This window comes from Epithele typhae, assembly GCF_022376455.1.
Source record: "Epithele typhae strain CBS 203.58 chromosome Unknown BXZ73scaffold_595, whole genome shotgun sequence".
NCBI classification, from domain to species: Eukaryota; Fungi; Basidiomycota; class Agaricomycetes; order Polyporales; family Epitheliaceae; genus Epithele; species Epithele typhae.
Window position 1 is genome coordinate 1 of NW_025954786.1, and position 12,831 is coordinate 12,831.

General features: G+C 54.1%; 4 protein-coding genes across 4 annotated transcripts; 2 read left to right on the forward strand and 2 right to left on the reverse strand.

The window, feature by feature from the left end:
- Positions 1 to 805: 805 nt before the first annotated feature.
- Positions 806 to 2,249, forward strand: BXZ73DRAFT_111631 (uncharacterized protein; the record flags this gene model as incomplete). The annotated part of the gene is made up of 6 exons (XM_048017405.1): positions 806 to 928; positions 985 to 1,089; positions 1,154 to 1,161; positions 1,222 to 1,321; positions 1,377 to 1,522; positions 1,571 to 2,249. The coding sequence occupies 6 exons, from the start codon at positions 806 to 808 to the stop codon at positions 2,247 to 2,249; spliced, it is 1,161 nt and encodes a 386-aa protein (XP_047870481.1).
- A 250-nt stretch (positions 2,250 to 2,499) lies between these two features.
- On the reverse strand, positions 2,500 to 3,421 carry BXZ73DRAFT_111632 (uncharacterized protein; the record flags this gene model as incomplete). Its single annotated transcript, XM_048017406.1, has 7 exons — positions 2,500 to 2,564; positions 2,798 to 2,875; positions 2,940 to 3,008; positions 3,078 to 3,090; positions 3,155 to 3,168; positions 3,231 to 3,283; positions 3,342 to 3,421. 7 exons carry the CDS (start codon positions 3,419 to 3,421, stop codon positions 2,500 to 2,502), a joined length of 372 nt encoding a protein of 123 aa, XP_047870482.1.
- A 2,433-nt stretch (positions 3,422 to 5,854) lies between these two features.
- BXZ73DRAFT_111633 (uncharacterized protein) lies at positions 5,855 to 9,138 on the reverse strand (the record flags this gene model as incomplete). The annotated part of the gene is made up of 9 exons (XM_048017407.1): positions 5,855 to 6,119; positions 6,181 to 6,915; positions 7,101 to 7,230; positions 7,278 to 7,469; positions 7,523 to 7,914; positions 7,967 to 8,118; positions 8,169 to 8,337; positions 8,386 to 8,570; positions 8,620 to 9,138. The coding sequence occupies 9 exons, from the start codon at positions 9,136 to 9,138 to the stop codon at positions 5,855 to 5,857; spliced, it is 2,739 nt and encodes a 912-aa protein (XP_047870483.1).
- Positions 9,139 to 9,978: 840 nt separating this feature from the next.
- BXZ73DRAFT_85721 (uncharacterized protein) lies at positions 9,979 to 12,699 on the forward strand (the record flags this gene model as incomplete). The annotated part of the gene is made up of 10 exons (XM_048024031.1): positions 9,979 to 10,182; positions 10,232 to 10,503; positions 10,554 to 10,679; positions 10,728 to 10,860; positions 10,912 to 11,083; positions 11,132 to 11,500; positions 11,581 to 12,002; positions 12,055 to 12,367; positions 12,439 to 12,507; positions 12,575 to 12,699. Coding segments are annotated over 10 exons (2,205 nt in total), but the record flags the coding sequence as incomplete, so codon positions are not given.
- Positions 12,700 to 12,831: the final 132 nt, after the last annotated feature.

Here is a 12,831-nt window from a genome sequence, read left to right on the forward strand (position 1 = left end):
GGGCAGAGGGGGGAAACAAGGGCCTGTATACATATCAGCCGCGCCCATCACACGTGCTTTCTAAAGAAGCGTGCCTACGTGTACACCGGAGTCTTTATGCCATCGCCCCAGTTACGCATGGCCTCAGTATTGTGGCCTGTATGGATGGTCATGCAACACCCAGATAGAAAATCAAACGAGCAAGAAGCCTCTGTAGTCCTTGAATGTTTGAACACCCATGCACGCCATGTTAAACCCTATGGCAAACAGTACGTGCTAATATGGGTGGCATCGCAGGCGACGTGCACATATCAGCTGCAACACAGGCAACAGGCCGATATGAGTGGCAATGCAAGGCTACATGGTCATATGAGTGGCAACACCGGGTACATGCTTTTAAATAGACGTAGTAGCCATCTAGATATTACACAACATGAGCGCTGTGCCCGTATGAGTTAGGACGCAGGCGACGGGCTCATATGAGAGGCAACATAGACGACGGGCTCATATGAGAGGCAACATAGACGACGGGCTCATATGAGAGGCAACATAGGCGACGGGCTCATATGAGAGGCAACATAGACGACGGGCTCATATGAGAGGCAACATAGGCGACAGGCTCATATGAGAGGCAACACAGGGTACATCCTTTTATATAGATGTAGTAGCTACAAAGCAGCAGCAGTAGTAAGAGCATCATACAAAGGTGGCATAGGGCTTGCTTATACATGTGGCTGTGCCCTCATATGAGCGGGAATATGGGCTACAGAGCGCCCGCTCATATGAGCCCACCCGAGCGGTATCCCCAGGCTACAGTGTCAAAAATATGAGTGGCATCCCTGGCTACAATAGTGGCATGCACTCGCCAAAGGTTGTACTTCGAGTCACCCGTTCTTCCAAGGCAAAGGCAGATTCCACGGTCGCCCCAGAACCCTCGCCTTCCACCCCGGTGAGTAATCAGATGTCCAGAATTTTGTTACAGCAAAGTTGTTCATTATTTTCCAGCCTCCCCGCAAGCCCCGAGCTCCCACGGAACCGAAGGCCGTCTCTATCAACGCCGCTCTGAGAGCGAATGCCACCGCCCTTCTCATTGAATGTATCCACTTAATTGTAAGTACCAAACCGTAGATACTCTGAAAGTTGTTCATCCGCTTACGTATGCGCTCGACTTCAGGTACTCCGGTGAGCAGTGAGAGGTGTATGGCGGTGAACTACGTATTGATGAGGGTCTTCTTGGCACAGCGCTTCGCCTCGGGAAGGTTTGGAGAAGGATCTGCACGAAGTCCTCTCCCAGCTCTTGGACGCCCCAGCCCTCGAAATCCACCCATCTGCACGCAGGCTGGTGCGTTCTTTATAACGCCTTTCGAGTATTCTTTCTGACGCACATGCGACTCCAGAACTCGGTCCAAGAGCTCAAGGACTGCGTCGCACCTTGGCTGTGGGAAGCCGCTCGAGAGATGTCCGTCCTCAAGACGCTCCACGAGAGCGGCCTTGAATCAGTGCTTGGCATGATTTTCTTCTACTGGTTTACTGCCTCTGCTCGGTACGGCGTACACCCTCACGCTCGAGTTCTCAGATTACTTCGTTCTAGCTCGGAGGCTACTGCAGAGAACCTTGCCTCTCAACTCTTCGGCGAGACACCAACCCCGGACGACAACGCCTCCGCTTCGATCTCAGGAAGGCAGGAGCTGATTCCACTTGATGGTCGGCTGACTCAGGACGTTGACCCGTGCTCGGAGGACGACGGATCGGTCTCTGGGGAGGACAGCCATGTGGTGGATGACGGCCTCGCCCACTCCGCCAGCGCTGGTTCCACCGACTCGTATCAGCGCCTTGTCGCCAAGCACGCCCCCGGTCAACGCCCGTCTTTCATCCCCGACTATCTGGTCTACCTCAAGCTCAGGGACGGATCGAAGAAGCCCGTCCTGTGCGTCGAGTGCAAGCACTCCAAGGGTAACCCCGAGGACCAGGTAAACAGGTACTTCGACGAGTTCGCACATGAGAGGGACCTCCACTGCATGGCCGCGCGCATTGCGCCGAAGACCCAGGGACCCGGTATTCAGGTCGTGCTCTACCGCCGCGACCACACGAAGGCCCAGTTTCCTGGCCATCCTCCCCCGGTGATTCGGATGCACCCAGGTGGCGGAAAGCGTAAGAAGTGGTACCTCCTGACCGACGACGACTTCTTGGAGCAAATTCGGGTCCTTCGGAACGACTTTGGGGACTGGCCTGAGGATGACGAGAATGTTCGGGTCTCTCGGCCGTCCTAATACCTATGTCTGGTACGCACATTCCGTTTGCGTGCACGTGGAGCTTGACATCGGCACGGATCTACAGTATGACATATTCATCAACTCTGGCGGTCATATTGCCATGTCCCCAGCTCTAAACACGCCACTCGTTCAGTCTCCGTTGCGCCCATTAGCTCAGGATCTTCCCTTCAGCTCATATATTACACGCTCCTTACGCATTGCATATGTTACACTTGTTAGCACTCTCTCAATGACTTGTATCGCCGTCTTACATGGTCTCGTACAGTGCCGGGTACTTGTACTTTCCTATCTGATAATTGAATCGCGAGGGCGCTATACACGGATAAGTAACGCGAGTGTAATCATTAATGACACCAGATCTGCAAGGGCGATCGTGCACGACAAGCAGACTGCGATAGAACACTAAAGTGGAGACTTATAGTCGCGCATATGAGCCAAAGCGTTGCACCTCCTAACTATACACAACAGCGTCGTTAGATGCAGCTACTGTTGCCTGAAAATACCCCTTCAGATGCGCTATCGACTGTCAAAAGGACCGCACGTACTGCTGGGGCTAATGGTGACCGGAGCCGACTGGGTTTCAGCGCCAGTGGCATCTTCCAAAACCAGAGTGACGACGCTTCCTGGATGCGAAGTCGTCAGACGGCCCGCTGCCGTGGCTCGCGAGGACGAAGAACGGGTGCTGACCTGCGTTGAGGTCGACCTCCCACACGAACGAATGGCCTGTCAGGTTGAAGAACGCCCGCTGGAAAGTACCTGGGGGACCGCGGATTCTATGTGACACCGCAGTGAGTATTTTATTCAAAAATCGAGGATAGGGAGCACGGAGCACGTACATCTAGATGCGCCCGCGATAGTACGCTTGTTAGAGAAACAAAAACCCTGGATCACATAGATCTTACCAAATCATACGGGGCTGTATCAAGGACGCGTCAGACAATGCAATGATCGCTCCAAGGTGTACCAATCGTCACGTACCGACGCCGCCTTCCCATGTGACCAGAGTGTCGCTGCACTGCGGAGCCTGCGCCCTACATAAGAAGAGCCCTTAGTGTGACGTCGTTTACGAGGAAGTTGGAAGACGCGTACGGCGTGTTGATGATGAACCGGGCACTGGCAGCGGCTGCCATCGCCGCGAGGATCGGGAGAGTCGAGAGGGTGAACTTCATGATGTTCCGCTGTGAGAGGTAGGCGAGAGCTGCTATGCGGCTTGCGTTCGTCCTTCCGTTGTCGTGCCTGATATATCCCTATGCGCGCGCGCGAAGAAACCACCCCATGACGTCGGCGGGGTACTAGAACTGTCAGCTGAGGCACGAACGTGAGAAGAAAACAGAGATCAAGAAAACCGGCAAGTCGTCCATGGCTGTGGCGCAGAGCATGTTTCTATGAGAGCAGTGAGCGGTCCGACCAGGTTCCGACATCGGAGATATTCATAGAACCTTTTGCTTCGGCGTGTCGGCTCCGCTGTGAGAACATCGTAGATGTAGTAGAGCGATGCATGTCTGCTTTAGACATCGCGCTTGCCTTAGTCTCGAAACAAGTGCTGCGGGATGGACTGCAATGATGAGGCGGAAAAGGGTCAGTACTTAGCACTCACGGAAGCTGTCGACGGATCCGACATGGCGCAATTACAGCGCGTAAAGTATCTGATAAACGCATATTGACCGAGTCCGAGAGCAGCGCCCTGACGCAACCGTACCTGTGTAAGCGGGCCAATCGTGAGTGTGTCGCACGCCTCGGGTGCGCGCAACCTTACTTTCATTAGCCTTCATAAACCCGACGCATGTACCAGGACCCCCGATAATAGCGCCAAAGGTCGTTGACCGTGTTCGGCCAATATCGGGCATCTGGGGGCCGTCAGGCCGTTAGCTGTTCGGCCAATATTGGGCGCCTCAGGGCCCAAAGGCCGGTTACTGATGTTCGGCCAATGGTGCTTGGGTTGCACTCGGTGGCAGTGCTGTAGCCCGTCGGTAACGCCCATACGAGGTGCCCGCGTTGCCGTCGGTAACGGCCATACGAGCTCGTACGAGCTCCGGTAATGTAGCCGTCCGTAACGGTCGTACGAGGTATTTTGGAGGAGACCTTTGGCTCCTACATAGGGCCTTTGCACGGCTTCCCTACATGTAAAGAGGTAGTAATTCGTACCACAAACAATGCGAATAGCACTGTGCTACCCTACACCGGCATTACCGAGGCCATCCTTCCTCAGACTCAAGATCCTGGCCCATACTCGGGGCCCTCAAGCCGGCACGCAATTCATCTCCATCAACGCATGGAATACATTGCCGCAGACCTCCGCGGCACTTAACAGCTGCTTGTGTCACCATATGTGCGGTGTTTGTCCCGCAACGGTGGAAACAACCTCGATAGTCGTACGAGCCTGTACCCCGTCCGAGACGGTCGTACGAGCTCCCCAAAGGCGGCACACACCGGAATTGCGGTAATGCATGTAGTACGTAGCCACAGACGTTCTGAGCACATACCGACTTGTTTTAAGGCCATACGTGCGGTGGTTACCCCGCGGCGATGCAAACGCTGCCGGAGCTCGTACGAGCATGTACCCCGTCCGAGACGGTCGTACGAGCTCCGTCAGCCGGCACGCACCGGAATTGCGGAAATGCATGTAGTACGTAGCCACAGACGTTCTGAGCACATACCGACTTGTTTTAAGGCCATACGTGCGGTGGTTACCCCACGGCGATGCAAACACTGCCAGAGCTCGTACAAGCTCGTATGGGAATGCAATTACATAAGTAAATCAACACCGAAGAGTGACGACGGAGCCGATTGTCGGCATTCAGAAGGCGGAGCTAATACCGAACCTTCAATACCGAGCGCCAATACGGCCCTTATCAACGAACAAGGGGTCCCACTGCTACATCACCAATCCCCCCACTACCATGTGTTTCCTGAAGATCAAAAACGGTGTATACTACGTGGAAATTGTGTCCCGCGTAGTAGAGGTCACTGTTGCTTTCCTCACCAAGATGATCACCGCTGACCACTTGAAACACAGATATCCGACATTGTCCCAAGAATATACTTGGAGTGCCCAGTGAACGGCTGTGGATCGGTAGAGGTCGACTTAGACCCATATGATGTGGTATATAATGCTGACACCCCAAAGCTGTATGTGCACTGATAATATTCGTCTAGTCATTGGTATTTCCACGCCCGAAGTTTGGTCAAATGGTTCGGATCCGCGGATTCGTCGAACAGAACAACATGTTTGAGTGCGAAGAGCTCATAACGGCACAAGAGGCGACGTGCACCGACGGTATGATGTAATCGGCCTAATATTTGTGTTCGCTGACTAGGCCTGATAGAAACCACACCTCGTATGGCCTTGTCCCGGACCAGACCTTGGAAGCTGGAGAAGAAGTAAGTCAGATTATGGGATAGGAATGTAAATCGTAAACCTTTGTATATTGGTAGGTGTAAATGGACGCATTGTCCTTTGTGTGCCTCGTTACCGGAATGCCGAGAATGCCGATATTAAGCAACGCGCTGAAGAGCGGAAATGTCGGCACAGAGTTCATTGCCGGATACGTGCAATCACTACCGAGGCAGATGTGTCTATACAGCCAAATACAGGGTCTAATCTACTGAAGAGGTTTAGGATGCGCGAGACGGACGGTGCGGAACATCTCTGCGCTCTGCTTCTCCTTTCTCTCCCACATGCGAGCTTGTCCGTTAGCGTAACACTTATGGCAGGGTGACTCCGCCATGAACACGGCCCGGCGGAACCAGTTCTCCTTGAGCCGCGCAAAATCCAGCACCACGCAAAGCATCTCCAGGTCAAGCGCATTCAGGTTCTCCCACCAACGGTCCTTTCGCTCGTAGCCACGCTGCCACATTGTTCGTGGGCTACAAGATGTCAGGCGTGTTAATGACCAGTGGGCGGAGCAACGTACTTTCATCATTGTACAAGGTGGAGCCCTCTTCCGATGTTCCGGTAAACGTCCAGATCCATGAAGGGTGCTTGTTCCGAGCACCCCTGGTGGTTGCTTCCAGGATCGTGGTGTTGACAGTGAGATCGGACTTCGTGATGGGCTTGTAAATGACCAGATCATCCGATTTTTTCTTGACATCTTCAGGGTCGTTCGGGTCGTACAGGGCAGCGAGGGCAGTGCGAGAAAGCATGTAGAGCCGGACATACTTCGCTACTGAGTGGTCGACCGTGCGGATCTCGCTAAAGGAGCGGAGAGATTTGCGGACGGAAGTGGCGTTGCGAACCCGAGCGTAGTAGAGGTAGGACTTGGTGTCAATCCCGTCACGAACACCGGAAAGACATTCGTTCATCTCTCCCTTCCGAAGTTCTCGCTCCGCAAGGACGACGTCTATCAGACCGTGATCCTTGCAATACCGAATACCGAGTGAGGACGGCATGAGAATGGGAAGTTGCTCTGGACTGCCGGAGTCAGTTGCCTGCGGCGTGTTCGCTGTTGCGTCAGTCCCGTAGTCTTCGAGGGAATCCCATTCCTCGCCGAGATCCCCGGGGCCAACGACCAGCCGGGGAGGAGCGTTACTGAGATACTTTGTCGCGTCGGTATTGAACGATCGAATGTCCGATGACAACCGTTGCCTCTTCTCCGAAATCGTCAGTTTCGCCTTGTCGGTAGAGCTCTGCCGCAAGTCCCGAACGAGTCGCGCAATGACCACCCTGAACATGATAAATCAGCATGCATTCTGCCAAACGCATTATTGCACATGTGCCCTATCCACTTCACGGTCGAGCGCCTGTGGTGATTACCGACACGCGAGATGGGGACCCTCGGCATTGGCAATACCGATCATTGAATACCGAGACCTTGACCGATATATTCAGGTGGTGCGGAACTGGCTCACCTCTGGCGGTCTATACTGATTCCCAATGAGAGCCATGCAAGTAAGTCCGCTGAAATCGGATTCTCGAGTGATACCGTGTGCGTGGTGTCGCCGTTCAAGAGAGCCGTCCTGACTTGCGTCTTGTTCGCCGCTGTAGTATAATGAATATAAGTGTGCAGTTATTAAGATCAGACTCACGTTTGATCTTTTTCGGTGTAAAAATGTCCATGGCGGAGGCATCGGTTTTGCGTGCCTCTCGCGCATCGAGAATCTCCTGTTTCCATTCGGCGCGCTCTTCCTCATTAGCAACACGGTCAATTTCTTGAAAGGCCTCCTTTGCTGCAGTGTACTCTTCCACTGATTCCTCCCACTTGTCAACCAATGACTTCGCTGCCGGGCCGATAAGTACCGATTGCCGAACATGACTTCCGGAAGAGACCTACGTAGACGACAGAGCTTCATCCAATTCGAATCTTGCATGTGAGCGTCGATAACCTCTTTGCGATGCGACGTAGCCATCCCACGAATACTGTCCTTAATAAAATTCAATGGCTTCCAGAGGGTTTCGACAACTTCACCATCTTGATGGCCGACGTTGGGAACGAAGCTCAGCGAATGCCGAGCGTAACACCGATTTTGATGGCCGTGAACGTGGAACTGGCCGATGGCCCAAAAGAAGGTAGCGGCAATGGGCCACTGCAGGAACGGAGATGCTTCGAATCGTTTGCGCGCGTTGATGTGGTACTGACAGGCGATGTCGTAGATGAGGACAAAAGTCGTGTAGCCGGCGAACCACTTCCATGCCCAGTTTACCGAGTAATCCATGTTCCGTTGGCTGCCGGCAGTATAAGAACCAGTACGAGGTTCATGGCCGAAATATCACTCACGCTTCACCGCGCTGAAAGTCCACGACTGTGTGTGGAATGAAGAAGCCATGCCTCGAGCAGGCAGAGGCACCAATTCCCGTTGCATCTAGATGGGCCTTGCCCCCAAGGGACTCTTTGGTGGCTCGGTGCTCGTTGCACGTTGCGGCAACCCGCTTTACCGAAGTCAGGTCGTGCACCGACAATGCGGTAGGTCGAGACATACCTCATCCTTTGCCCTTGTAAGTGCGTCCTTCAGATGTGCGTCAAACCGTTCTTGAGCGACAAAGTACAGGTCACCGTCGACGAAAGATACATTGTCTGCCGGGTTTCTCATCACCATGTGCTCTAGGTTGAAGCTACCGTCGTGTGCTGTCGAAGCAGGATATTCGCGGCTGATCAAATCATTAGCGAGCCGGTTACACCTCGGTAATGAGGCGTACCTTTCGGCACTCTCGGCCCAGCCAGGGGGTGTGTTGATTCCTGGCCGGGGACAGGCTGAGCAGGCAATCGCTAATCCACCGGGCTTCCTCTCGGTATTCGATTCCTCATGACCGATGCCTGCATGAAGTTTCCACTTCAGCACTCGGTATTGCCTGGACGTGCGGAGGAGAGCCTTGTAGCCCAGCTAATTTAAATTGTGTCAGCTTTGTTCCTTACGCTGCATCGGTACTGACCTGGACGGAGCCCCAAAACGCCCCATCGGTAGTGCGACAGAGCTTCATATGATAGTTCCATGGAGACGTTTTGCATTGCTGATTGGTGAGGAGGAAGTCGTCGAGGCAGGCTAGCGTGAACACGGTGACTGGACGCTTCACGGACGCCGGATAGAATCCACGAAGCAACAGCTGCTCAGCCTCGGAATCTGCATTTGCGCACTTGCAGAAAGTGAACGCCAGGCGTTGAATGCCGGTGGTGTGTACCACCGTGAGAATGCGCTCCCCTCGGTACACGGGTACGTCCGGTGAAGCGGTGCTGGACGGACTGCCGGCGGCATCGTGGTTAGTTTGACCGGTATTCGATCCAATGCCGGCCTCTTCGCCGACTACTGTGTCGTCCTCATCTTCCTCGTCCGGATCTTCAGGATACTCGTCAATCGGTAGATTGGCAGCGTCTTCGGGTGGCTCGAGCGAATCCAAGTCGTCAGCAATAGGTGGTAGATTGAGTTCCGGTACAGCCCCAGGAGGCAGTTCCATGAGACTTGGACATAGCCTGCCGTCATGACCGCAGTGAACCTGAAGTCTCAGATGAATAGCGATGCGCGCCGCCAATGATCGGTATCCCAAAAATCGACGCGGTGGTGCACGAGGTGGAGATGTGCCTTTCTGCAGCATTTGGAGCAAAACATTGGCTGACCCAAACACGTGCGACATCTCCACGCCAACACCCCACCGCACTCGCACTTGGCTTCCGGCTCTACCGGTTTCCAACGTTCGATGAGTCTTCGCAAGAACGTTGGAGCCAGAGGTAACCATTCTTCATGCATGGTCACTTGCTTCTGCACAGAGTATGAGCAGAGTGAGGCAAAAACTCAGAAGACAATTGCCTTGTATTTGGATTTTTTCTCGCTGGGCCCCAGCTGCGTAACTTCGGGCATCTCCCAAGCGGTTCCATCATCACGTGCGTCTGATTGAGGGGTCGGATCCGGCACTCGTGAGGCCCCGCTCCGGTAGTCCTCTGAGCCACCGGCTGATGCGTAAACCGGTGGGCCTGGGTCGATCTTGCGTTTCTTGGTGCGCCTGTGGCCGTCCTTGGTGTAATACGTTTGCGAAGTTGTAGTATTGAGTACTCGAGCTTGCTGGGGATTGGCGAGGGGCATGATGGCAGATTGAGAGAACAGACGAGCGAGGGGAAAGCTTGCTTGTATCGATGATATCAAGGACTCGGCAAAGACATACTCCTACTGTTCGCTGAGTTGAAACGGGACCAAATAAATGTATACAAAAAATTCCGGGTCTGAGATGGATTGACTGTCCTCGACACATCAACCGTTCCCTCGATCATCACACCGCCGTCTTTCCCACTCTGCTTGCGCAATGTCAACTACCGAAAACGCTCCCGAAGACCCGTTTTCAGATTTCCAGTGGAAGAAGTCCGAGGTTTCGGAGATGCGAAAAGCGATAGAGAAGTGGAAGCCTGCACAAACGGCAACCCGCCGGACAATTGAGAAGAACTTGGTGGAGGTCTTTCTGCATCAGCGAGGTCTTGACGCCCCGTTCTTGGCGGGCTTCGTGCAAAAGGTGAGTCTCTAGGTGATTCCAACAAGAATTCTTTCTTCAATCTGCGCAGAAATGTTCGCTGTGGTTCAGCAACCACACTGCCGACCGCCAGGAGGGAACACCGGACTGGTGCGGTCTCAGGTTGTTCACCGGTCGTGGCCTCTGGTACAGTAAGAACTTCAAAGAAGTTGAACAGCAGGCGGGCAAGGATGCGACGTTTGGCATGAAAAACAGCCAGGCAGCGGAGATGTGGAAGCTACTCGACGAGGAGGAGCAAGAGGAGTGGCTGGATTTGGCTGCCGAGTACAACACGAAGCCGCCACCTCCGGACGTTCAGCGAGAGTACGCATGGGTTTGCATGTGTACCGCCGTCGGTATTGATTATCGGTTAGCTACGCAAACAAGAATATGGTCCACATTGTCGAAGAGTTTATCAAGTTCTTGTTCCGTATTTGTGGTGCAGCGGTCTTTGTATACACAACCCGCCCAGCTGTTGGCGGTCAGGTCAATACCCATTTGTGAGAAAATTCTGTCGCCCCACTAATGTGTATTGACTCCGTTCTCAGCGACGATACCACGCAGTACATTGACAATGCTACTGCGCTTCAAAAGCACGAGCTCTGGGACACCAACACGAAGGTGGCCTGCTTGGAGACCTTCGGTAGGCTCCTCGGCATGGCCGGCGATGAGGGCCCCCCGGTAAAGACTCTGCACATTACCGTGTATTACCGCTCATTACCGTAATATTAGGCGCTCCGTGATCACAACCTCTTTCGTCGGCAGCGGCGGGATCGCTCAACGACGGTCCCGTTTGAATACAAGTATGGTCTGCCGCAGCCATATTGTTCTCCTCGCAATGGGAAGAAGATGACAACAAAGGATGTTTACGCTCACGGTTGCGACTTTTTCCGTCTTCATCTGAGTCAGTGAATATCATTGATGCGTATTGCAAACTAAAGTTCGGCAATAGGTCTCGCGACTGGGGACGGCGTCTTGCTCAATTCTGTCCCATGGAGCACCATCAAACTGGAACTCGAAAAATACATCCCGGGAGAATACCTGACGACAGAATTCAAGGACAAGTTTGACTGCATGAGCAAGATGTCAGTCATCGCTCAGAAGAACTGGATTACGCACATCCTGAGGACTGAGGCATCATTACCGGTACCGGAAGACTTCACCGAGCCTGAGCCGGGGAAGGTGTTTCAAGTTCCGGAAGGGCGCTTCCACCTCTTGCGCGGTCTGTATAAGCCCACTGCCGATCATATCCCGGGTCAATACCGAGCCCTCCTTTGTGATGACGTCACCGAGAACGCACCCACCAACATTACCGAAACCGGTAAGCCTACGCGTCGCAAGAAGGGCAAGATGGCGAAGCGTGGCAGAAGTGGAAAAGGAAGGGCAACTGTTTCTGACGAGGACGACGAAGACAATTCTTCGAGGAGGAGGCTGATAAGGAGGACCGGGAAGAGGATGAGTTCGACGAGCTCCGATCCGGTGATGGTGGCCACGACGACTCCGACGACAACACCGCGAGCGACAAGGAGGATCAGGAGAACGAAGAAGAAGATGAGGATGGCGACGGTGATGAGGTTCGGAAGTCGCTCGGTATTGACGAGACACCCACTGGTGCGTCGGAAGACTATGACGGCCCAGGGTACGTCGAAGTCAGGACACCACCGCCGTCAGGCCTCCGTTCGCCGGTTGTGCGTCGAACAACCGTACTTCCGGCGGTGCGTCCGGCACCGTACGGTGTCAAACCCGGCGGGGTCGTCCCGTTCCTCGAGAGCTTGTGCGCCGAGACGCAGTACCAGAACCTCCTGACCCGTGTAGCCAAGGCGGTGAGTGGGCGACTTCAGTGCCGAAGACATAATAATAATATCACTATCATAGCTCGAGACGAAGGTGGACATTCCACCCATTCCAGCCGCTCCGTGGGCAACATGGGCTAACGTCCACGGGTTTGTTGGCCATGATCTCTACAACGACGCACAAGAGATGGTCCGACTGCTCGACTGGATCGGCGATCAATCGGTCCGCGAGGATCTTGACCGCGTCTCGGTGCAAAGGATCTGCTTGGTGTTTGGACTCCTTGCCCGAGACTCGCGTCAAGCGAACGACTTCCGAGAGGAGTCCCCTCCGCCGGAATTCGACAGCGGAGATGATTTCGGGCAGAGCGCCTTGACGCTATTGCGTTGCGGCGCAAGTAATCTCCTCAAAGGATCCTTCCCGAGCGCATGAATGTCCTCTGCGATATGATGGAGCTGACGCTCGAAGCTGGGTGGAACCGAAACGGACCGGTCCATGCCACGCCCAGTGAAGAAGAAGGGAAAGCAGTAGACAATGGTGCGTGCTTCGGTCACAGCGACTACTGGGTAAATTACGATATAATGAATGCTGGTGATCACCTTAGACTCTGGCCCTTCATCGTCCACTTTGCCCGGCAACGGACAAACGGGGGCTACCGAGGGGATTACCGGCGGGAAGGCAGTTGAGAGTTCGACCAAGAAAACGGTGAAGCCGCCGCAGCAACCCCCGGTATAGTGTATACTCCTGCAGTATTCGCAGTGTGCTAATGGATAGCTTGGTTCCAGCGGCGTTCCACTCGGGCAGTCCAGGTCACTGCAGCCGGTCTAGCGGCCGGGGTCAAGATCACATCAACTCCGCCCG